The sequence below is a fragment of the Passer montanus genome, unplaced genomic scaffold (genome assembly GCF_014805655.1).
Source record: "Passer montanus isolate IOZ18808 unplaced genomic scaffold, ASM1480565v1 scaffold8, whole genome shotgun sequence".
Classification (NCBI taxonomy): Eukaryota; Metazoa; Chordata; class Aves; order Passeriformes; family Passeridae; genus Passer; species Passer montanus.
This window is the reverse complement of record NW_024373256.1, coordinates 6,511,049-6,535,886: the sequence shown is the minus strand read 5'-3', so window position 1 is coordinate 6,535,886 and position 24,838 is coordinate 6,511,049. Positions and strand designations below refer to the sequence as shown.

General features: G+C 38.2%; 1 protein-coding gene across 5 annotated transcripts in view; it reads left to right on the top strand.

Annotated features, from left to right (window-relative positions):
* LOC120513103 (transformation/transcription domain associated protein) overlaps positions 1 to 24,838 on the top strand; it is a 76,764-nt gene that overhangs the window by 32,070 nt on the left and 19,856 nt on the right. For 2 of the 5 annotated variants that reach the window (XM_039732170.1, XM_039732168.1), the window contains exons 38-61: positions 578 to 844; positions 1,371 to 1,577; positions 2,453 to 2,611; positions 2,698 to 2,832; positions 3,005 to 3,115; positions 3,965 to 4,111; positions 4,417 to 4,630; positions 5,318 to 5,443; positions 7,563 to 7,709; positions 8,895 to 9,094; positions 10,304 to 10,425; positions 11,282 to 11,495; positions 12,292 to 12,471; positions 12,793 to 12,939; positions 13,578 to 13,697; positions 13,993 to 14,280; positions 14,837 to 14,974; positions 15,357 to 15,469; positions 15,979 to 16,114; positions 18,433 to 18,624; positions 20,478 to 20,673; positions 21,283 to 21,548; positions 22,283 to 22,383; positions 24,548 to 24,749. In XM_039732170.1, the coding sequence (XP_039588104.1) occupies positions 578 to 844; positions 1,371 to 1,577; positions 2,453 to 2,611; positions 2,698 to 2,832; positions 3,005 to 3,115; positions 3,965 to 4,111; positions 4,417 to 4,630; positions 5,318 to 5,443; positions 7,563 to 7,709; positions 8,895 to 9,094; positions 10,304 to 10,425; positions 11,282 to 11,495; positions 12,292 to 12,471; positions 12,793 to 12,939; positions 13,578 to 13,697; positions 13,993 to 14,280; positions 14,837 to 14,974; positions 15,357 to 15,469; positions 15,979 to 16,114; positions 18,433 to 18,624; positions 20,478 to 20,673; positions 21,283 to 21,548; positions 22,283 to 22,383; positions 24,548 to 24,749 (4,128 nt within the window). Of the gene's footprint in view, positions 1 to 577; positions 845 to 1,370; positions 1,578 to 2,452; positions 2,612 to 2,697; positions 2,833 to 3,004; positions 3,116 to 3,964; positions 4,112 to 4,416; positions 4,631 to 5,317; positions 5,444 to 7,562; positions 7,710 to 8,891; positions 9,095 to 9,429; positions 9,633 to 10,303; positions 10,426 to 11,281; positions 11,496 to 12,291; positions 12,472 to 12,792; positions 12,940 to 13,577; positions 13,698 to 13,992; positions 14,281 to 14,836; positions 14,975 to 15,356; positions 15,470 to 15,978; positions 16,115 to 18,432; positions 18,625 to 20,477; positions 20,674 to 21,282; positions 21,549 to 22,282; positions 22,384 to 24,547; positions 24,750 to 24,838 lie in introns of all 5 variants that reach the window. The other 3 variants (XM_039732169.1, XM_039732166.1, XM_039732167.1) reach the window with 2 other exon arrangements.

The window sequence follows — 24,838 nt, the reverse complement described above, 5'->3', positions numbered from 1 at the left end:
ATTGAAGTATTTGAAAATAAAAACAAAAAGTTGTTCCTCTCATTTGACTTCTCATCCTGATTTGATTTAGTTGTTCTGTTCTGAATGTTATGGTTATGTTGAATTGCTTCATAATGTTGAATGTGAGATCCATTAGTCATCAGTAGGATGGGACTACACTTTTCAGTTTATGCTGCTTTCATATCTGGAATGTGGCTTTAGAAATGGGCCTTACTTGGCTATAATTCCAGTATTTTTTGTAAGGAAAGCTTTCCATGACCCAGCATGTATCTTTCTAATTCACTGCTATTTCATGGAATCAATCAGAAGTTATAAAACAAATGTTGTTGAAGATGAGGGTTGGGGTATTTTATTTATTTCTTTTCATATGTTAGCAGTTTGGGAGTTCCCAGATATGCTCATTATTTAAAGGTTCACACTTCAGGAGGTTGTTTTGTGGCTACTAAACTGAGTCAAGAAAGCCATTACAATTAGGTCTTAGTCTTCTTAAAAAGCAAAAAATTGGTACTCTATAATAATAACAGTTGGGGTTGTTTGCCTACTGCATTCTCTCTTCTTTGATCCTGCCTGGAACTAGGTACTTGATCCAGAAAAACAGGCTGATATGCTGGATTCTCTGAGGATCTACCTGCTGCAGTTTGCCACGCTGCTGGTGGAGCATGCCCCCCATCACATCCACGACAACAACAAGAACAGGAACAGCAAACTGCGGCGCCTGATGACCTTTGCCTGGCCTTGCCTCCTGTCCAAGGCCTGCGTGGACCCAGCCTGCAAGTACAGTGGCCACTTGCTCTTGGCACACATCATTGCCAAGTTTGCCATTCACAAGAAGATTGTTCTGCAGGTATTGACCACGGGCTCGTGTTAAGTTCATGGAGTGTTTTTTTTTTATTGTAAGATTCAGAGTGGAAGCTGCACGGTGGTTTTGAATGCTGAGTATAATTGAAACACCACAAACAAATGCAGAAGCAGCAGGCCAAATGTTTAATACAGATTTTCTTGGGAATAGGAGAGTATAGAAAGAAGCAGGAAGGGTAAATAAGACAAGTAGACGTTTTGGTTGAATTAGCAAAATTGGGAATGTTTCTTTATTTGAGAGACAGACACTTCAGTTGAGACACAATGTGGGGACCAAGGGAAAACTTCAAATTGGACAGTAGAGATGAAGAAGAAAAAGGAATATAAAGGAAGCAGAAATATATGCTCTATGCTTTTGCTGCTGATGTATCATGATATTTCTAACAAATTATGGGCCTTTGGTGAAAAATTGTGTTCTTAAAAAAACGTGTTGTAGTTTCCCTTTCTTTCTAAATGCTTTGTTGTTGTAAATGCATACAGTATTAATGTTGATGAGAAGCTCTGCTGTTCAGGTTTTTCACAGCCTTCTGAAAGCTCATGCAATGGAAGCCCGGGCTATTGTCAGGCAGGCCATGGCTATCCTGACTCCAGCTGTGCCTGCTCGAATGGAGGATGGACACCAGATGCTCACTCACTGGACACGAAAAATCATTGTGGAAGAGGGCCATACAGTGCCCCAACTAGTACATATTTTGCACTTGATAGTCCAACATTTCAAGGTACTTGTACTGTCACTCTGGTACTCAATGTATCTCCTGTATCAAGGAAGTAAACAGTTTGATTAGAAGAACAGCATAATCTGATTTATTTGATTTAGGTTCAAAACGCATCATTTGTCTGTAAAGATACTTATCTATAACTGAATACAACTGTTTAACAGCACGTAATTTATTAAGCTCTGTCATGATTGAAGGTAGAGCTCCAAATGTCAGGTTAGAGTCTGCAAGATGAATTCATTGCACGTGCATTAGCAGTGTTCTTTAACAGGTCTGTGAGGATTCTCTAAGAGTTCTTTAAACAAAGTGCAGAACCATATTCTTTGCCATCTTCCAGTAATCCTTTTTTGTTTGACTTTATATATTCTGTGGAATTAGCTAGATCACTTTTATTTGCAGACAGGGTATGTTGGGAAACATTGAACAAGTGGGGGAATGGTGCAGAATGTCAACAGAGGAACATTTTTGAAAACACATATTAAAATGCAATCCAAAGGGACAGATAAAACACATTTTTCAGGAACTGATGCCTCAACAATTTTTGAAAGAATATCTAAGTGTGTTCAAATGTGAGCTGAAGCTCTTTAAAAGGCTTGGGAAAAAATTGGTATGGTTGGTCCTTGAGAAAAACCACGAGTCTTAAAAAGAACATGTTCATTTGAGTGCATGAAATCAGTAATCACTGCTGAAAGTTGTAAGCAAAATATTATTTTCAATGCACCAGTTACTTTTCCATATTGCAAAATATGAAGTGGTACAAGTTTAGCAAACTTTGGGATTGATTACTGTTTTACAATTTTGCTTTATTTCACCTTTGTAGGTTTTATGTAGAATGTTACTGGTTTATGACTAACATTTCTGTGAAACCATTTTTTCAGGTTTATTATCCTGTGAGACATCACTTGGTGCAGCATATGGTTAGTGCCATGCAGAGACTGGGCTTCACTCCCAGCGTTACAATAGAGCAAAGAAAATTAGCTGTGGATCTTGCTGAAGTTGTTATTAAATGGGAATTGCAAAGAATCAAAGATCAGCAGGTAGGAAATCAAAATAAATGGGTGAAGATTGAACTATTCCACAGTTTAATGTTCTTTTTTTAACATGCACATTGCTGGTATTTCAGCCAGATTCAGATATGGATTCAAGTGCAAGTGGAGAAGGAGCAAGTTCTGCCTCATCTGCTGTTAAAAGAGGATTGTCTGTGGATTCTGGCCAAGAAGTAAAACGATTCAGGACAGCTACAGGAGCAATAAGTGCTGTAAGAGAAAATCAGGATTTGTTCAGAGACTCTAAGTAGTGTAATTGTTTTTTCCACATGACTCAAAACTCCCTAAATGGAAGGTTTTAGCTTTAGCAAGTATTTTAAATCTGTTCTTCTTGTTTTCCTCCTTCAGTCTGGCTGATGGCTTTGGTGTTTTGTGTGCATGCAGGTGTTTGGAAGGAGCCAGTCCTTGCCAGGAGCTGATGCCCTCCTTGCCAAGCCCATTGACAAGCAGCACACAGACACTGTTGTGAATTTCCTGATTAGAATTGCTTGCCAGGTACTGTGGTTATTCTGATATGCAGATACCAGAGTGGAGTAGCAGCCAAACCCATAAACCCCTCTTTTCACACAGGTCCTTTAGGCTTGGATTATTCTAATGTTTCTGTGCTTTGTTTTCATGATTAATTTACACTGCAATGTATGCTTGTTCTGTTGCCTAGGTTAAATGTCAAGAATACTTTATCCCAAAATATTTAGAGAGTTTTATAGGGAATGACTGTATCTAGGGGTAATGGTTGTAGTTTTATTTTCACAATTCTATACATGGAATTACTTTCCTGAAGCATGTAGAGCTAAAGTTTTTCACCATATAGAGCTAAAGTTTTTCACCAAATTTGGAGGGAATTAACTTTTCTAGAATGGGACAAATTATTTGGGTGTACCTCCAGGCTGACAAATTTTATGGCTTCTGCTCCTGCAGCAGACTCAGTAGGTAAGTACCATGGGATTTTATATCCCACAGTCCATTGCACAAAGTAGATGTACTCTTATGTATAAAGATGAGTTGAGTAAAGAGCTGCACATGTTTGTGGATACCTTGCAAACAGTAAAGATTAACCATCTTGAGTATGTTCAGAGTTGCAGTAAAGGATGGCATGAAACTTTTGTTTAAATACACCTTTGATGGGTGATTTGGGTTAATTAGCAAGCAATTTAGACACCAGTTCTGCTGTTTACTATTAGTTGACAGCTTTTTATGCATTAAATGCTGTGTGACTGTACTGATAAAACTACTTAAGCTCAACCATTTCAGAAATAAGAAATTACATGCTTGCATAGAATGAATAATAAATTAATGACTTGGTTCCAAAAGGGTGTCATTTTGTTAACTCTGATTAATTGCTAGGTAAATGACAACTCCAACACTGCTGGGTCCCCTGGGGAGCTGCTGTCTCGTCGCTGTGTCAACCTTCTGAAAACAGCTCTGAGGCCAGACATGTGGCCCAAGTCAGAGCTGAAGTTGCAGTGGTTTGATAAGCTGCTCATGACTGTGGTAGGTAACATTCTAGTCCTGTAGGTCTTTAGCTTTCCCTGGCATGTGGGATGATTGAATACCAGTCATATCTGGATATAGATTTTTACATGTAATCTTTTCTTTGTAGTGAAATAAATAAGTTAAGTGTGTGAATTGCAGCAGTGGTTATAATTTGTAGAGCTGCAGTACTGACTGGTTGGTGTGGTTTATTTATTTTTGGGGTTTTTTTCTTAGTAGGTTTTAACAGATTTGACCTGAGTTTAGTAAGCTGTGTAATTCTTGTTTACCCCTACTCACTGCCTTTTTGGATGCTTTTTCTTTAGGAGCAGCCCAATCAGGCCAACTTTGCCAACATTTGCACTGGCTTAGAGGTGTTAAGCTTCCTGTTGACTGTGCTACAGCCCCCTGCTATCCTGAGCAGCTTCAAGCCCCTCCAAAGAGGGGTAGCAGCCTGTATGACCTGTGGCAACACCAAGGTTTTGAGAGCTGTCCACAGTTTGTTGTCTCGCTTGATGGGAATTTTCCCCACAGAACCAAGTGAGTGGTGTTTGCTTCTTCCTTTTATCCTTTATTGCTGCATAGCTTAAGTGGTTGAGGGGTGGGATGAAGGCACTCTTTGGTATGTGCTATTATTCTGTTTTATGATTCCTGCATTTAATAGTCCATTTTAGCTTGCACTTTCAACCTCTGATTAAAAAAGGAAAAGCTGAAAGAAGTAATCATGTGGAATACATCATTATCCATTGACATAAAAACTTAATAACCTGTGGCTGTCATAACTTTAGTTCAAGAAATGCATGCCATAAATTTAATGTATTTTTGCAATTAGAATTTTTCAGCTTCAGAAGTGCAATTTTTTAGTTATTAAGTTTTGCTGTTTTGCTGAAACAAGGAAGGAAGATAAGTGTAAAAAAGAAGGGTAATAAGTAATATGCTGTGTCTTAATAGAAGCTAATTTAGATAATATTTTCTTGGAAAAACATAAATCAGTAATGTAAGACTGCTCATCAAATTGAGTTACTCAGAAGAAGTGGTACCACTATTATCAAAGACATACTGGTATAATAAAGAGGTTTATATAAATGATCTGCTTGTGTTACCTTAGATTGTTGACAGTATAAGACTCCAGTGATGTTTTAGTGGCTGTACACTGACAGTGTAACTGTTCTTTGCCTTTTCTGTGGGTAATGTTACCAAAACTAAACGCACCTCTGAACTCTGCAGGTACCTCAAGTGTAGCTTCCAAGTACGAAGAGCTGGAGTGCCTTTATGCTGCAGTTGGGAAGGTTATTTATGAGGGACTGACTAATTATGAAAAAGCCACCAATGCCAACCCTTCCCAGCTCTTTGGTAGGTGTCCCACACCCCTGGCAGCTCTGTGGGAATGCCCCTGAATGAGTGGTGTCTTTGTCACAAGTTTCCTTTTCCATGAGGAAATTGCAAGCTGATCTGATGCAGAGGGAGCTGTGGGAAGCATTACAAGCTAACTTGAGAGATGAGCTTGGGAGCTTGGGATGTCATGTCTGTGGAGAAAGGGAATGGAGGGGGTTCATTGTGTGTTCTGTCTGCTCCCTGAAGTCACTTGGGAGCAATGTTTGGAGGTGGGGAGCTGTAGATCTGCTAGGTGGAAGCCTTTTGTATTCACAGTGCATAGGGAAAAGGTGCAGTATTGATATTAGCCAAAAAATAAAGTAAAAGTTACTCGCAGCTTCTTACACGGAAAAAAACCCCAAATCCTGCAGGTCCTCTGAGGGACAACGGAACAGTTCAAGGAATCTGTGTAGAGCCTTATGTGTTCCTGCCTTTCTTTATAATTTTTTTAAGCCTCATTAATTAGCTGATTTAGATAGTGTATTAAGATTTCTGTATTTATAGGTCTTAAACTCTCAGTAATCAAGAAATTACAAAAATGCTATTTTTTGCATAGGAAAAAGGTGCAGTATTGATATTAGCCAAAAAATAAAGTAAAAGTTACTTGCAGCTTCTTAAAAAACTTTGGGGAAAAAAACCCCAAATCCTGCAGTTCCTCTGAGGGACAACAGAACAGTTCGAGGAATCTGTGTAGAGTCTTATGTGTTCCTGCCTTTCTTTTTAATTTTTTAAGCCTCATTTATTAGCTAATTTAGATAGTGTATTAAGATTTATGTATTTATAGGTCTTAAACTCTCAGTAATCAAGAAATTACAAAAATGCTATTTTTTGTGTGACAAAATCTGAATTTTTAGCATAGACCATTCTGAAGAGCAGAAATGTTTTTCTTTTCTTTTAAGCCTCATTAATTAGCTGATTTAGATAGTGTATTAAGATTTCTGTATTTATAGGTCTTAAACTCTCAGTAATCAAGAAATTACAAAAATGCTATTTTTTTGTGTGACAAAATCTGAAGTTTTAGCATAGACCATTCTGAAGAGCAGAAATGTTTTTCTTTTCTTGTTTTTTTGTACTTACTGAACTGCTAGACAATTCAGCTACATAATAGAATGACAGAGATATATAGGAATAATAGAGTTTGGCCCAGAACTGGTTGTGTGGGTAATACAGACCTGAAATTGTACAATGTTGGAAAACCTGCTGATTTAAATGGCAAATGTCCTTCACTGTTTTGTTCTGTGAGCTGTGTAGATGGCTGTAATTTTACCTTGGGAATTGCCTATTTGTCAGATGTCAGGACGTGCTTTACATCAAACTAACCATGAAAGATGTTTCTTACATTTTGTCCAGAGCTCCCTTAAAAGCAGCACCACAATCAAGCTGTCAGGAGGTGCATTTTGCAGTAATTCTGTGGCTCAGAGGCTGAGCTTTGTGGGACAGATTTTGTGCCCATTTGATCAGAAAAAGAAATCAAAACTTTGGCAGGAGCCATTCAATGATCAGAGTGTGCTTCTGTAGATATGCTGTGTAGGTACACTGAATTAGAAAGTTGCAGTAGGTTTTTTTAGTAGCGATAATTTTACAGGATGTGTTTGCTTTTTTTTTTTTTTTAAGGATAAAGTAGTCAACTTGGGTTAACTTCTTCAATCTACAGAAACTGATTTAATAAATTGTATAAAGTTTCTAGGTTAGAAAACCCAAATTAAGATTTCTTAATTATTAAACCTGGGCCTACTAATTTAAAAGTTTTTCTACTTTTTGCTGCTAAAATAAATGTGCAATATCAGGAGTAGTTACATTTTTTTAAGGTCTTGGGGAAGTATTTCTTCTCAATCGCTTTCTTCCTGTCCTCCCTTTTTCCCCTTGCTGTTCATCACACACTTGTGTACAAAACTCTGAAGTATTTTGATTAGTGCAAAAGTAACCTTTTAGACTTACTCTAAGGACTAAAGTTGAGACTGAAATTTTTCTCCAAATCTCTCCAGATTTCTAATGTTTGTGACCTGGGTAGTCCCATCCTTCTTTCATGGCATCTTTACCTTACTCAGGTCATGCCCAAGAGAAGTTTAAATTCCTGAAGCCTTGTTTTTATCTCTAGGGACTCTGATGATTCTGAAATCTGCATGCAGCAACAACCCCAGCTACATTGACAGGCTGATCTCAGTTTTCATGAGGTCCCTGCAGAAGATGGTCAGGGAGCACCTGAACCCACAGGCCACAGCAGGAACCGCAGAAGCAAACACAGGTATTACCTTGTACAGTCTGGTAATGATTAGAAGTGTTGGAAAGTATTTAATATCTTCATCCTACAGGGATTCAAATGACTCTTCAGGGTTTGTGTGCATTATAACTTGTTGAAAAATACTTCAGCATTAGTGAGTAGTGCTATTGAAGTATTGAGATCTAAAAATGCACTTAGGAGTTCCAGTTTCCTGCTTAATATATGAATTACGGTATTAGCCCAACTTTTTCAGTGCAGGGTTAGTGAAGCATTTGTTGAGTTGCAGCATAAATAGAAGTACTGAAATTCTTCAAAGCTTTAGAGGGTTGAGGGGAGAGGGGCTGAATTTTTTTTGATTGTTCTGTGCTTTCACTTTTTTTTTACTCCTTCCTATTCTATAATATTGCAACAAATGTGTTTGAATTAACTTGTTGGAGCTGATGCTTTAGCTATTAATCTTAAAATAGCATCTCTTTCAGTCAGTATAATTCTGTCTGTTGTCCAATGAATTAGAATAAATCAGATCTTCTTGCAGAAGAAAAATTAATGCTGGTAAAGGGCCCTTTAATTTACTAATGAATAAGCTACTGAAGTAAACACTTTGAAAGAATTGTTGCTGTTAGATTCCCAGTCCAAACTTTAATTAGGTAAATGAGAACCTTGTAAATTCTGTTAACACTGAGAAACAATTGGAAAATTATTAAACTTCATAGATAAGCAAGTCAGGAAATGAGCTGAACAGAATTAGAGAATTAGCTGCATCACAGACAATTTCCTTCACGAAGTTAATTGTAGTTTTTCAGTATTAGGGGTCTGTAATACCTTCTACTAAAGATCTGCAGAAAGGAAAAAACAGGCTTGCCTTTAGGATTTTGAATGGATTTGGTTCTGAAAGAAGTCACAGAATCATAGAATGATTTGGGTTAGAAGGAACCTTAGAGATCATCTCATTCCAACCCCTTGCCGTGGGCAGGGGCACCTTCCACTAGACAGTTGCTGAAGGCCCATCCAAGCTGGCCTTGGGTTGTGCCTTAGTTGTGTAGGAATGTAAAGTAGTAATTCTGAACACACTATCTCTGGGGATGTATTTCCAGGCAATAGATAATGCTGATATTTTTAAAATTACAGCATCTTATCTGGAAAGTTTTTTTTCTAGGTGGTTCATAGATGTATACACAACTGTAACCCTTTTTTTTGTATCCATAGCAGGTACAAGTGAACTGGTAATGCTAAGTCTTGATCTTGTGAAAACTCGCCTGGCTGTGATGAGCATGGAAATGAGGAAAAATTTTATACAAGCCATTCTAACATCTCTCATTGAAAAATCCACTGATGCCAAAATTCTTCGTGCTGTGGTAAAAATAGTGGAGGAGTGGGTGAAGAACAATTCCCCAATGGCAGCTAATCAGGTAAATTGAGTAGATGAAGTCATTATTGCTCTCAAATACTAAATAACTATAGTTAGCCAACATAATCTTATCATCAGTTTTGACAATGAGGTTTGTGGGCAGGGGCACCTTCCACTAGACAGTTGCTGAAGGCCCATCCAAGCTGGCCTTGGGTTGTGCCTTAGTTGTGTAGGAATGTAAAGTAGTAATTCTGAGCACATTATCTCTGGGGATGTATTTCCAGGCAATAGATAATGCTGATATTTTTAAAATTACAGCATCTTAACTGGAAAGGCTTTTTTCTTAGGTGGTTCAGAGGTATATGCACAACTGTAACCCTTTTTTTGCATCCATAGCAGGTACAAGTGAACTGGTGATGCTGAGTCTGGATCTTGTGAAAACTCGCCTGGCTGTGATGAGCATGGAAATGAGGAAAAATTTTATACAAGCCATTCTAACATCTCTCATTGAAAAATCCACTGATGCCAAAATTCTTCGTGCTGTGGTAAAAATAGTGGAGGAGTGGGTGAAGAACAATTCCCCAATGGCAGCTAATCAGGTAAATTGAGTAGATGAAGTCATTATTGCTCTCAAATACTAAATAACTATAGTTAGCCAACATAATCTTATCATCAGTTTTGACAATGAGGTTTGTAATGATCTGTTATATATGTTTAGTTGCCCTTCATGATGTTTAGACTATTAACATTCCCTGTGAAAATAGCTGCAGCTATAGATACTTGGCATTTTATAGGTTTATCTTTGGTGTTTGATCTCAAATGCTGTTTTGTGCTTTGAAGTTTTAAAATATACTTCACAATAACCTGGATAGAAAGACTCTTCAGGAGGAAGATGACTAATGCTGGTATAAATTGTGTTACTCTGTAACATTTTGTGGTCTCCTCAATCTGCCATATTTTTGTTGAGAGTTTATGGCCCAGTGCTGTACAAAAGGACCTACACTTTTTATAATATACATCAGAGATTTTTAGTCCCTGAACAAGTTAAACTTATTTTTAGTCACAATTTTAAAATTCTCCAGCACATATTAGGAGGATAAGTGCTTGAGTTATTTTTCCTCTTAAGAACTACAACTTACCAAGCTCTTTTTCAGTACTTTAGAAACAAAAGAGTCATGTAAAGAGTGGCTGAGTTGTAGTTTGAATGTGCTAGTTCTCTGCATGTTTTAAGAAGAATTGACAAAATTAATCATATGTTCTTTTACCACAGACACCTACTCTCCGGGAGAAGTCCATTTTACTGGTGAAAATGATGACTTACATTGAAAAGCGTTTTCCAGAAGACCTTGAATTAAATGCTCAGTTCTTAGACCTTGTTAACTACGTCTATAGGTAATTATAGCAATTAATCATGTATTGCAGCTTATTGGTTCATAATTTGTACCATATATGAACTTTATAACATTTCATCAATCCTTTTAGGTCTGAATTAAGGGATTTTTTTTTGCCCTAAAATGCAAAATCAATTCACTTTACTGAGACCACAGTGCATATTTATGGAGTGCAATTTGAAAACAGAGGTTCCTTAGTAAGGATTTTTTAATTTTGGCACTGATAAAATGCCTCCACCCCAACTTACTTCTTTCCTAAGATACCAAGGCATCCTTGTAGCTGACTGTATTCTCAACACTGTGGTTACAGCTAAGATCTATCTTTTCACATTCATAGGCTATAAAGATTATTTTTCCTTGAAACTTAATTGTAAATTACACTTTCAGGAGAGTTACTTTTGCTAGGCAGACTTAAAGATTTGAATCACAAATAATTAAAATAGTCACTTTATCAACAAATGCCAGTTATTTAATAGTGTGCTGTTGCTTCACGTTATTTTGCAGTCACTTTGCTGCTGTACTCTGCTGGTTCACTGTGCAAACCTTTTGTCTGCACAGAGTGCTCAGAAAGTTTTATCAATCAATACCATTTGTCATTTCAAACAGCATACAGATGTAGCTCAGTGTTTCACAGTTATTATAAGATTTTATCCTGAAAGAGTATTTCTGATAGTTCTGGGCAGTTTTACAACAAACAGCTATAGTTTCTTTGCTGTTTCTCTCAAAAAGTGTGCCTGGATGTTTGTCACATGTGGGTTTTTATAGAATATCCTCTCTTGGGGATTTTAGTCTGTTATACAAAACCTAGGAGTCATCTCTTTCTAATGGCTCTGTTATTTCATCTTGATTCATTTTAGGGATGAGAACCTTTCTGGGAGTGAACTTACAGCTAAACTGGAGCCAGCATTTCTCTCTGGTTTGCGCTGTGCCCAGCCACTCATCCGAGCCAAATTCTTTGAGGTCTTTGACAATTCCATGAAACGTCGCGTCTATGAGCGCTTGCTCTATGTGACCTGTTCCCAAAACTGGGAAGCCATGGGAAATCACTTCTGGATAAAGCAGTGCATCGAGGTAGGGAAACTACTTGTATCAGAAATGCAGGTAGAAATATGTTTTAGTCCTTATTTTGCCTTGTGGTGTGTGTTTTGTGGAGTGTATTGTCTGTATCAGAGCTGAAAATACCAAGTCTGCTGCCTCAGCTCCTGTGGTGCTTAAAAATATATATAATGGCTAAACAGTGAAATGCTGCTGCTTGAGAAGTGGCTTTAATATAAATGTTTATAATCTATTTACTCTGCCAAAAGCTTAATGACCAGGTTAATACTACTTAAGGAAAACAATCTCTTATAAGTGATAATGACTATGGAAAAACCCCCAAGAATTGTTATAGGAGAAGATTCCAAGAAAACTGTTAAAGATGGAATGTTTCCTAACAGTATGACAGCTGTTAGGTGGGATTGCATTGAAATGAAATTGCATCTTTGCCTGGGCTATTTAAAATAAAATGGGACAAAACCTTTTATTTTAACAATATGCATATTAAAGCCTGAATTTAAAGTGACTGTGAACATCTGTTTTAGGATAACAGAGCCTGTATTTATTAGCAGATTGAGGGCACTTAATACATGTGTTAAAAAGTATAAAATTAATAGAATCTCCTAGCTTTTAAGCCTAGGAGATTCTATTAATAAAGGTGATAAAAAGGCCTTATACTTACTATTGCAACTTTTATCTTGTTTTTAAGTATTACACTTAAATATATTTAAATATTAAACTTAAAAAACATTTTAAGAATTAGTGATGTTGTCTTTGAAGTTCTGCAGTAAAATGTATGTTCAAAAACTCTTGTTACTTCTGCACGTGGTAGCTGCTGTTGGCAGTGTGTGAGAGGAACACCACGATTGGCACCAGCTGCCAGGGGGCCATGCTGCCCTCCATCACCAATGTCATCAACCTTGCTGACAGCCACGACAGGGCAGCCTTTGCTATGGTCACACACGTCAAGCAAGAGCCTCGGGAGAGGGAGAACAGCGAATCCAAAGAGGAGGTAACTGACAGAAATTACTGTGGAGAAAGCAGTCTTTTGGATGGAATTCAGCTCTTCCTAGTTTCTCACCAGATAGCTTTGGAGAATGAGTGATGGAGATGTGTGCAGATTGGTCATGTCTCCTGTAGTTGAAGCGTGCATGGTCTCTCAGATCTCCCATTCATTCATTCAGCACTCTAGGCAATTCCAGATCTGAGCCTGAAGAACACAACAGTGAGGCTGAAATAAATTGATCAGGAGGGTGTTTTCTATTGTGGAAAATAAGCAAAAGTACACAGAAGATGCCTATTTTTACATACTGTGTTGTTTATTTCTGTGTAGGATGTGGAAATAGACATTGAATTGGCTCCAGGAGATCAGACCAGCACTCCCAAAACAAAGGAACTTTCAGAGAAGGACATTGGCAACCAGCTGCACATGCTGACCAACCGGCACGACAAATTCCTCGACTCCCTTCGGGAAGTGAAGGTGGGTGCAGGACAAACCACTTTAATCCTAAAACCTCAAACTGATCTGAAGTGTTTTTTTTTTACTTTTTCTATCTCACACTTGTAATTTTTTAGCTGAGTTTTCTTATGTAGACATCTCTTACAATATGTAAGTTTCTTATTTGCCTACGGTAAAAAATTCTTAAGCCTTCACTTCATTGCTAGTTATAACTGTATCCCTTCCCTACAAAATTAAGTATCATCCTTTTTCAGCATAAGTATATTTTAACAATTCAGTTCAGAAACTAGTGATGACAAACACAGGGTATAGGATCAAAAATGTGTATCAGAATCTTACGATTAAATAATTTCTAAGGAAATAATTTAGCTGAAAGCTATGTTTAAATAACTCCACACTAGCAACAGCTCTATCCAATTAACCTCATTATTCCTATTACTAAGATGATCAACATCTTCTCTTTTTCCTTCTTTTTTTGATGGTTACAGTAATGAATCAGATGGTTACAGTAATGAATCAGAGTCTTGATCAACATGAAAATAGGATTAATTTTTTGTTGAAAAGACATTAGTATTACTACTGAAACAACTGTATAATTGAACTGTTTTGCCACAGGATTAATTGTATTTTCCTATTTCTGTACATCTGTCTGTTTCCAGACTGGAGCATTGCTGAGTGCCTTTGTTCAGTTATGTCATATTTCTACACCTTTGGCAGAGAAGACTTGGATACAGCTATTTTCACGACTTTGGAAGATCTTGTCTGACAGACAGCAACATGTGAGAATCTCTCTCTCTCTGCCATTTGCAGATTCCTCTTTGTAAATGACTGCTGTTACAGGAAAATGTGTTTGTGTGGTGACTTTGTTCACTAGCTCTGAAATATTTGCCATTCTCAGACTGTTGAATGCTGTGTACCTGTATCAATACATCTTTTGAAAAAAATAAGGATTTTCCTTTTACAAGGAGAAATGTACTTATTGAAGGGTTATTCCCTGTACTGAAGAGATGTTAAATTAGATTTCTCTAAGTGAAGGATCTGAATAGACAGATAGTATTATGTTTTTTCTTCTAGGCTCTAGCAGGTGAAATAAGCCCTTTCTTGTGCAGTGGAAGCCATCAGGTGCAGCGAGATTGCCAGCCAAGTGCCCTGAACTGCTTTGTGGAAGCAATGTCACAGTGTGTTCCTCCCATTCCCATCAGACCTTGTGTCCTGAAGTACTTGGGTAAAACTCACAACCTCTGGTTCCGTTCTACACTCATGCTGGAACACCAAGCCTTTGAAAAAGGACTCAGTCTGCAGATTAAGCCTAAACAGACAACAGAATTTTATGAGCAGGAAAGCATAACTCCTCCTCAACAGGTAGTGTTACATTTATTGAAATATCTCATGAAATATGAAGAGAAAAACCTAACACTCACTAGCAAGTCCTCCACTAAACCATGTCCCCAGGTGTCACGTTTTACATGTATTTTAAATCCCTCCAAGGGCAGTGACTCTAGCATTACCCTGGGCAGCCTGTTCCAGTGCTTTACAATCTTTTCACTGAAGACATTTTTCATAATATCAAATCTAAACCTCCCCTGGTGCAACTTGAAGCTGTTTCCTCTTGTCCTGTTGTATTACTGACGTTGAAAAATTTTTGTTTTTTGATTCAATCTGTTATGCTAGGGAAGACAGGCAAGAGTCAGTGTACAAGCCTTAGGACGTTCTTGTCATGCAGTATTTTTCTCAGTACATGGTTGTTACTATTTTCTTGCCTTGTAGAGTTTTAAAGAGAGTTTTAAAGAGTTTTATAAGCCCTTCTCTATTCCATGTCTCTCTCAGCTTGCCTCAGTGTAGAACATGGGGTTTGCTACCTACTGTGCTTTATAAAGACAGCTTAACTGTGGAGAAATATGTGTTCTTAACCTTGTAGGAAATCCTGGATTCCCTTGCTGAGCTCTACTCTTTGTTGCAAGAAGAGGATATGTGGGCTGGGCTGTGGCAGAAACGCTGCAAATTCCCAGAGACAGCAACAGCCATTGCCTATGAACAGCATGGCTTTTTTGAACAGGTACAGTCTTGATTTTAGAAATTATCTGAGTAGTTCTACTGTCAGGATAAATATTCTGGTCAGCAGGAAAAACCTCTGAATATTAATTATTAACTTCAGTCTTCTAAAATGGAAAGTGCCGTGGCTTCTCGGCTGTCTACAGTAGTAGTTTGAGGCCTTTTAATACTGAGGTAAGGTGAAATTTTTGTGCACACCCTTCAGATTTTCATGACATTTGTCAAGCTGTCAAATAATAGCTATATTCAGAAATGAATTTAACACACTTGACTTTTTTTTTCTTCAAGTCTATGAAGGTTTTCTTATCACTTGTTCTTAAAAATAAGAGTATTGAGTTATTGTGCACATAGCAGATGGAAACGTGGAATGGTTGAATTTTCTTTAGGCACAAGAAACTTACGAAAAAGCAATGGAGAAGGCTAAAAAAGAGCACGAAAGGAGCAACGCTTCCCCTTCCATCTTCCCTGAGTACCAGCTCTGGGAAGACCACTGGATTCGGTAAGACTTGGAAGCTGATGTGGAACAAGTCTGTTCACCCTGCAATAGAAGCAAAATACCCTGCTCTTGCTTTAAAGCATTAGTTATGAGAAGAAACTTACCTCAGGACTTAGCTCAGATACAGGGAAAACCTAAGGGAGTAAAAAAAGCTATTTTGTATTCCCTTAACAGAGCCTCAGAAGTGATATGCCTGAATTGCTGTAAAAATGTAATTTGCTATTGGTGGAAACAGACTGGAGCTAAAATTTGTTTTTCCTATTTAAAATGGTTGTTCTGGGAGACACAAAATGCAGCTCTTCCCTGTTCACAGATTTCTGTATTATAACTGATAATAAATAAATAAAAAAAAGTCTTCCCATCTGAATAAAACTTCTGCAATGCTTGCAAAGCTGTTTGTAGACAAACAAATAGGCAGATAATATTCTGATACACAAACATTTATTGTCATTTTATTGAAGTTTTGGGTTTTTTTTTTGTAACAAAATTGACACTGCATTTGGTTTTCTTAGTTGCTCAAAAGAGTTGAACCAGTGGGAGCCTTTGACAGAATATGGCCAGTCCAAAGGTCACATAAATCCTTACCTGGTGCTGAAGTGTGCGTGGAGGGTCTCCAACTGGATTGCTATGAAGGAGGCTCTGGTGCAGGTGAGTGAGGCCTTTTTGTGCTCATGTTTAGTTTCTCCTCATCCTGCCTTGGGTGTCTTCATCCCAACTGTTTTAAGAGCCTCCCATGAGAATAAGCTGGTGGTTATTGTTCTTGAGGCTGCTGTAAACTGCCAGGCTGCATGGACCTCTTGAGCTTCCTGGGGCCAGTGGCAGACTTCTGTTGGAGCTGCCACTAGATTGTCTGGAATTTAAGTGCTGCATATAGTGTCACTAATATAAAGATGATGAAAATCATGAGGGTTTTTATGTGTTTTGATTAGGTTTCTCTTTGGTTTGTTTTTTTGTTTTGTTTTAATTTTAAGGAAATATAGTCTCTCTTCATGGTAGATAGAGTTGTTCATCTGTGATGAATTAATATAGAAACATTAACCACATGTAAAACTGAAATCTAAAAGGTGAGAATACTGCAGCATTAAATCACAGGTGGAAAGGGGCTTGCAGATCTTTCTTGCACTGTTGTATAAAGGGACCATACTGGAATTACTCTGATGAAGATGCCAGAATTTGCAGTAAAAGGGTGAAGTACGTATTTAAAATGCCATGTGAAGCCAAATGTCTGAGCAGCAAACTGCAACAAAAACTGTCTTATGGGTGCTATTTACATTTTAATTAATTTCCTTTGTTCTTATATCACTCAGAATTCTGTGTCCTATTTAAGTATGCAACTTCAGAGGCTAAGTATAGAAATATTTGAGAAACCTTTAAATCCTAAAATAAGAACTATATTGTGCAGTATATTATAAGCCTTGGGCTTGAAGTGAGTGAAATAGATCATATCTGACAGCTTCTGGTTTTGGACAATTGCAAGTTGAGTGGAAGTGACAACCCTGAGTAAGTGCTGATGTGCTGTAGCTGCAGTTGTATTAAATGAGGTATTTTCAGTAATGAGACATTTATTTTATGACTGAGGAGAAGATGCTGCTGAAGCCATAAATGGAGCCTTTGTGACTCTACTCAGGTTCTTGTAAAAGTGTCAGCACATGTTTGCATAAATATTGGGATCTGAAAGAATAATTGATTCTATGCTGCTGTATCTCATTACTCCAATTTTATTGATATTCTTTAATGTGGCTGTTTTTTGTCAAGTTCCATGGTTGATTCACAAGAGAGGCCAGAGACGATAGCAAATATCTATCAGTTTTTGTAAATCTTTGTGAAGGATTTTTAATAATCTATCCATTAAAGTTGAGCTATTAAAACAGCAAGTAGCCTTTGATAGGACCCAAGACTCATTTCCATTTGCTCACACTGCCATTGTGTTTAATGATCCAGTAGATAACATAATAAAGAAGGAGATTATTTTCACAGTGTAAGTGTAAGGATGCTACCTGGCACTTTCTCTTTGCTGGCTCAGGCGTAAAAGTCAGTTGAGGATAACAGGAATAACAATTGTAATGGTCACTATACAGTTTATCAGCAGGAGGATAATGCAGGGGGATTTCTGTGTTGTATATCAAACAATAGAGGGCTTGTTGTAAAGTAGAGGAAAAGGAGGTGAGAAAGTTGTAAATTAAAGGCCTGCAGTGTCAGCTGGTGTGCACTGGTTCAGTTTGTTGCAAAGTGCTCACAGAATTTAGGTGCTGCACAATTCAGGTGCTTTGCTGGGTTTGCCGTATTTCTACCATTTCAGAGTTCTGAGGAAGTGGTTTTAAATTATTTTATAAATTATTTTCTCACTGTGACCTGTCTTTGCACCTGTGCTCAGGAATTACTTTAACATAAATGAGAAGTTGGTTGTGATTACTTGAAAAAAATATCAGCTGTTTATTTTCATAAACTTAGCAATGCCCTAGAACAGACAGGGAGCACAATGCTGCATGGTGGGGGACAGGTAGGCACAGGATCATTTTAGGTGAGAAGTTGCCATTACATATTCTGGAGCCCCTGAAGCATTTCAGACAGTGTGTGTGTTATCTGCTGAGAAGCATCTTCTGGCTTTGTGCAGGGTGAATTGTTTGCTATGAGCTTCCTGCTCCTGTGGCAGGGCTGCTTTGGGCTGGCTCAGCTCTGAGATGCATTACAGTTGTCAGAGTAAAAATACCCCAGCAGCAGCTTGGGCATGGGCACTTCTACTCTTGTGCTGAAGTGGCAATTCATGTGTTAGCCTGCCCCTGCCAGTAACTTTGGGAGAGCTGAAACTCCTCTAGTGACATGAATGTTAATACTTCAGTCTAATGTTTTTAAAACAATGAGATTATTTTTAAAATATCAAAGCTGTTTGTTTAAGAAGGTTTAAAAAAATTAACTGTTTGAGTAGCAACAATCTTAACTGGATGTTTTTGCTATTCCACGACCAGGTGGAGCTGAGTTGTCCAAAGGAGATGGCCTGGAAGGTGAACATGTACAGGGGGTACCTGGCCATCTGCCACCCCGAGGAGCAGCAGCTGAACTTCATCGAGCGCCTGGTGGAGATGGCGAGCAGCCTGGCCATCCGCGAGTGGCGGCGCCTGCCGCACGTCGTGTCCCACGTGCACACCCCCCTGCTCCAGGTAACAGCAGAGCTCTTCTTTCCAGCTGTCCTCCAGTAGCAGAACTTTCAGTAGCTGCAAGTGTGAAGTGTTTTAGTGTATATAATACATATGTATTAGTGCTGATAGTTTTTGCGTTGTGGTATTTCTTTGTTCGAAGTTGCAGAATGTGTGTTTCTGTTTCTTCAAAGTACTTGTTATTTATCACGGAGAGCTTGTTAGTGATTAAACCCACCTTTTTTAAGATCTCCAGAAATATTTTTTATCATGACACAATTATGATTATATGGAATGTGTAGTTTAAGTATTACATGAAATGACATAACGTGTATTAGATGGTGAAAAATGAATGGTTGTGTCCTTTGAAGCTTGCACACAAATTTTACCATAACAAAAATAGATTTCTCTTTCCTTTTGAAATGTATAAAATATCAACATGCTGTTGTTTTCTCTTTGATTTAATCATGTAAATAATTAATTTTGCAACTGTAAGAGAAGAAGTTTTTGAGAGTAGATGTTTTATTGACAAGTATAATCAAACAGAAGTAGACACCTAAATCCATCTTTAAAAAATCTGATTTGGCCTAGAGTTACTTTCAGAAGATTCTTGATTCTGCTCTGTTCTGTGTGGAACCAGTGTGGAAGTGGGGCTGAGGCAGGATCGTGCTGGGCTTGGCAGTATGGGATTTAGGCAAAACATTCCATTCATTTGACATTTAGGCTTTGTCCCTGTTTAGCTACCCTATAAATATATACCTGACAAAGCCCTTGTTCCTGTGGAGGAAACCTTTCATCTCCAGGGGAGAAATTGTGGAAAATCTCAGTTTTCGTAATGGGGATCATTTCTTGATGGGCCATTGCTCAGAGATCTGACACTGAGCCCTGCCTGTGTCAGTGCAGAGGACTTTGCTTTGAGTTCTCTTTGACACAGAGGCCTCTGTGGTTCTAAGATCAGTAGTTTCACTCCGTGTGTGTGTTCATAAAGAATCTACATGATATAAGGGACCTCTATGAAATGATTGCTCCTGTGGGTAGAGCTCACACAGCAGCCCATACCTTAAAATTTTTATAATATTAACTGACGTGTCAGATAAAGTGAATGAATATGGAAGTTTTCTCCATATTCAGAAGTTATCAAGTAAATAGATAAAATTTGTGAGCTCACACAATACCGTTAGATGGCTTCTTAACTAATGTAATTACTTCCTGCTAAGATTTCACCCATATTTCAAATTTCCCCCCTGTCCCCCACTCAAGAATGGCAGCATCTGCAGCAGGAAGAGATTAATATTGCTAAATAAAGTATTTAAGTGCTTTCAGATATCAATTAAAACAAGCTTTTAAAACAATCTAATATGTATATATCCCTCGTGAAGGAATGATAAATTAGTCAGTGACTGACAGAGGTACAAATGCAGCCTAGAATTTGCACTGCAGTAATTACTTTTTTTAAAATATCAGATAGTATGTGATTAAATACCCATGAGAAAATTAAATTTATGTGATGAATGGGTGTAGGATGAAGGTTAAGCTATTGTGAAAGCTAGTACCGAGATGATTGTAGGAAAATATTACTTTAATTTATTTTGTTTCAAGAGATTTCACTCTATAAATTTGGACTGCCTTTTTTTTTTTTTCTCAAATAGTTATCTCATTTGGTTGATTAACAGTGAATACAACTGTTATCTGCCAAGTGGTAGCTTAGAGAATACTACTCTGGCTTCATTGTACTACAGGTAATTAAATTCCATTAAAGTTTGTGGGCCTTTTCTTCAGGTGGTTGAAGTTTTAACAAACTGTCTGCTGCCTTTAGTGGGTTCGAGACTGCTGCCATCTTCTGTTTGTTCCTTATTATTTATATTTATGTTTTCTAGGCAGCACAGCAAATAATTGAACTTCAGGAAGCAGCTCAAATAAACGCGGGATTGCAACCAACTAATCTGGGGAGGAACAACAGCTTACATGATATGAAGACTGTTGTCAAGACTTGGAGGAACAGGTTACCTATCGTGTCAGATGATTTATCCCACTGGAGCAGCATTTTCATGTGGAGACAGCATCATTACCAGGGTAAGTCTTGTCTGGTCCAGCAGGCATTCATCATAGAATTTTCCAGACAACACATATTGTATTTGTAGGGATTCCCGTGGCAGGGAGAAATGATGAATCTGACTCCATGTTCTCAGAAGGCTAATTTGGAATTTTATGATGCTATATTATATTAAAGAATACTGTACTATACTAAAGAATACAGAAAGGATACTTACAGAATGTTAAAAAGATAATAAAGAAAGCTTGTGACTCTCTCCAGAGTCCCATCACAGCTTGGCAGTGATTGGCCAGTGAATCAAAATAACTCACACCAAAACCCAGTGAAACAATCTCCACATTCCACACATGAGCACAACGCAGCAGAATCAAATGAAATAGGAATTGTTTTCCTTTTTCTCTGAGGCTTCTCAGCTTCCCAGGAGAAAAATCCTGGGCAAAGGGATTTTTCTGAGAATGTGAATGCCACAAACACATAAGTTCTTGGTGGCTTGATTTTGGTGAGTTTTAGTTTTTTTTCAATTTCCATTGAAATGTTTGATTATCTTAAGACACGTATGTTGCTGTGTAAGGTGCTGCTCTCTGTGTAACACCATTCCCAATGGCAAACACTTCACGTTGCCTTTGCAGCCATCGTGACTGCGTACGAGAACAGCTCCCAGCACGACCCCAGCTCCAACAACGCCATGCTGGGCGTCCACGCCTCGGCCTCGGCCATCATCCAGTACGGGAAGATCGCGCGCAAGCAAGGGCTGGTCAACGTGGCCCTGGACATCCTGAGCCGCATCCACACCATCCCCACCGTGCCCATCGTGGACTGCTTCCAGAAGATCCGGCAGCAGGTCAAGTGCTACCTGCAGCTGGCTGGAGTCATGGGCAAAAATGAGTGCATGCAGGTAGGGCAGCTTTGTTCCTGAGGCTTTGTTGGGACTCGTGGGGTTACAGGAGCCATTGGATGCATTGATCCAAACCAGCTGCCTGTATCCAAAACAGGGGCTGAGTCACCTTGGCCATGTTATGCCCTGCAGCAAGTGTTGTTTTGAGTCATGCTGTCAGTCCAGGGCAGTTAATGTCCTCTGTGAACTGGATATTGTGAATATATTAAAAATATATTCAATATTACAAAAATTATCTGAATATATTAAAAATTAGCTGACCCAGAAGTAAGGTGGGAGTAGGTTTTTTGAAATCTTACAAGATGGATAAATGGAAGGACTTTGAAAATGTCATTATTTGTAATGGGATAAAACAACACTGAGTGTCTGACTCATGAGTGGTGGATGCTGTCAAACTGAAGTAAAATTTTATGTGTTGAAAAGGAAAAAGTGTGATTTTAGGCAAAACCCACTGGCATGTGGTTGACCAGCAAATGAACCTTGTAATATAACATAAGTAGAATTATAACATAAACAAGGTGGGAAGATAACCTGCTAAATGTTGTCTGTAGTATTTGATTTGCATAGGCCAGTGGAAACCTAAAATTGTCAGTATTTTTTAAAATCAAAACTAAATTCTTGAAAGTCATGCTATTTAAATTTCAAGAGAATATTTTGGCTGTTGTTTCATGGCACTTTCATTTAACAAAACCTTCCCTTTTAAAAGACTTTTCTCACTAAGGCTTATTTAACAGGGTCTTGAAGTTATTGAATCAACCAATCTGAAGTACTTCACCAAGGAGATGACTGCAGAGTTTTATGCTCTAAAGGGAATGTTCTTGGCACAGATTAACAAGTGAGTATGCTGGCTGCAAGAGGCACTAGCACACATCTGAAAAAAAAAATGCAGCTGAAGTATTCAACACAGTATTTGAGCAGAAAAGCTATTCCATATCTTTATAGAGTCTAAAATTTCTCACTGCTAAGAAAGTAAAAGTATCTCTGAGAGTTCCTTTGCAATTTGCAGATGTAATGATTGGTCCTATATTGAAGCCTTGTAGGACTGAAGTAGTAATGGTTTTGCTTTCCACTGACGGGCACTTTACTATTCTGGGGAAGATCTCTCTTTAATTCAATAAATAAATACCTCATCAGTCAAATTTTGTTTGGTGATGCCAAAAAGACCCCTTCAGATTTCAGGAGCACTTAGTGGGCATGGGATTTAATGACAATTTTGATATGTGTCACATATGGGTGGAATAATTCCTTTACCCCACTGTATTATGGCCACTTACAGAATTAAATCCATCAGGTCCCAAGTTGTACACTGCAACCTCACATAGCAATTCAAGTCAGGAAATGATGAATATCTTCTGTGGCTGCAAGAGAGAATTTTAAATAGGCAGAATGCAATTACTTGGATGGAAAGTACAGTGGGCTTTTATATGGTCATTGGCTTAATTGTAGTTGAGATGTAAAGAGAAGAAAGTGTGCCTCCCCCATATTGTTAAATTTTTAAAATTTCTTGCGGAGAATTGTCTCTCTTTGTTCCTTCAGGATAAATGGATAAAGGTTTCTGTTCTGAAATGTGGTTCTGATGTACTTACAGTTTCTTAATCTTACCAAAAACCACACAAGCATTTTTTAGCACTATAGTTAAGGCCGGGAATTTAGGAAGTTTTCGGTTAGGACCAGTGGCAGTGTTGAACCTGAAAATGGGACTGCTGATTGATTACCTGTGTGTCAACAAAACTGAAGTTAAAGGTCACCTCTGCTCCTGCATCCTCCTGTGCTGCCCATTGGCTGGGCAAGGTGATAGAAACCATTTTAAAAAATCACCTCAGGTGTCAAGAGTGATGGATTGTAGAGTGGGAGAAAGGAAAACGGACTGAGAAGTCCCTTTCTTATAAAGGAGCAGGAGTGATACAAAGCCATCCATCAGGCTGCTGCTGGGCTGGTTCACTTCCAACCTTCATCCAGGGTGCAGGGAGCTTCTGAAAGCAAGGACATTAATGTAGCACAGAAAGTAACACATGACAGACAAAGCTGTTTTCCTTTTTAGAGTTGTGCCTCAGTAGCTGGTCATTTTAATTTAGTATTATAATCCCCCAAGCTTATATTGTTATGTTAAAAATACATTGCAGGTAGTTTAAAAAAAATGAGTCAAACAAGCATCATGTTACCTTGATATTGGTTATTTCAGTGCTTATTCTGCAAGGGAGAAGTGAAGCTCTTTCTGTTTATAAAGAGTCTTGAAAAACTTGAAGTTTCTTCTTTTTGGTAATGCTCATGTGAGTTTTCTCAACCTTTATTTTTATGCCTCAGAAGTGACACAGATTCAAGGGCTGTATATATATTCAGATGAATCATGCCCAATTTTGGATCTGTGGCACTTGAGGAAACATGGAGAAAACCTCAGAAGTAACAAACAAATAATCTTTTGGTTACCCAGAACTGTGTGATTAACCTTCAAATTCTTTCACTTATCCTGTTGAAAAAAATTAACTTTTACAGCTGTGGGGATGAGGAACTGACTATTTCCCGAAAATGTTGATTGTAAAATTTTTCATGACTTCTCTGGAAAAGGAATTAAATAAGATACATTCCTCTAAAAGATAACTTAAATAACATCTTCCCAGTGTTGCTTTTCCCCAGTGGAACAGCATGTTTAAATGATTTTGCTTTACTCCCCTTTTGTTATTATTTACTCTTCTTTCCCCCAGTTTCACTGATTGGATTTCCACTACAGTGCACTTGGAGTTTTTTTTCTTGTTTTAAGGTAGTATGTGAGATTTTTAACACTTATGAAACTGTTTTCATGATGAAGCATTTACTTTTGTTGGTGCTGAACTGTAAGGAAAGCAATGACAAAACTGTTGTGAGGGACCTTATTAGAGAACTTGACAAAAGTATCACTGGATATTAAGAAACTAATTGCTTGCCCTATCAGAAATCTGACTTACACTAGCAAACAGTGACTAAATTATATAAAACTCATATTTCTACTTGTCACCACACAGGTCTGAGGAAGCAAACAAAGCTTTTTCTGCAGCTGTGCAAATGCACGACGTGCTGGTGAAAGCGTGGGCCATGTGGGGGGATTACCTGGAGAACATCTTTGTGAAGGAGAGGCAGCTGCACCTGGGGGTGTCTGCCATCACCTGCTACCTGCACGCCTGCCGCCACCAGAACGAGAGCAAATCCAGGAAATACTTAGCAAAGGTAAGGTCTGGGTTGTTAAAAAAAAACAAACACCAGAGCTCCACCCCCTTGGGAAGGGCTGGGATGATGTTCAGTGCTCAAGTTTTTGC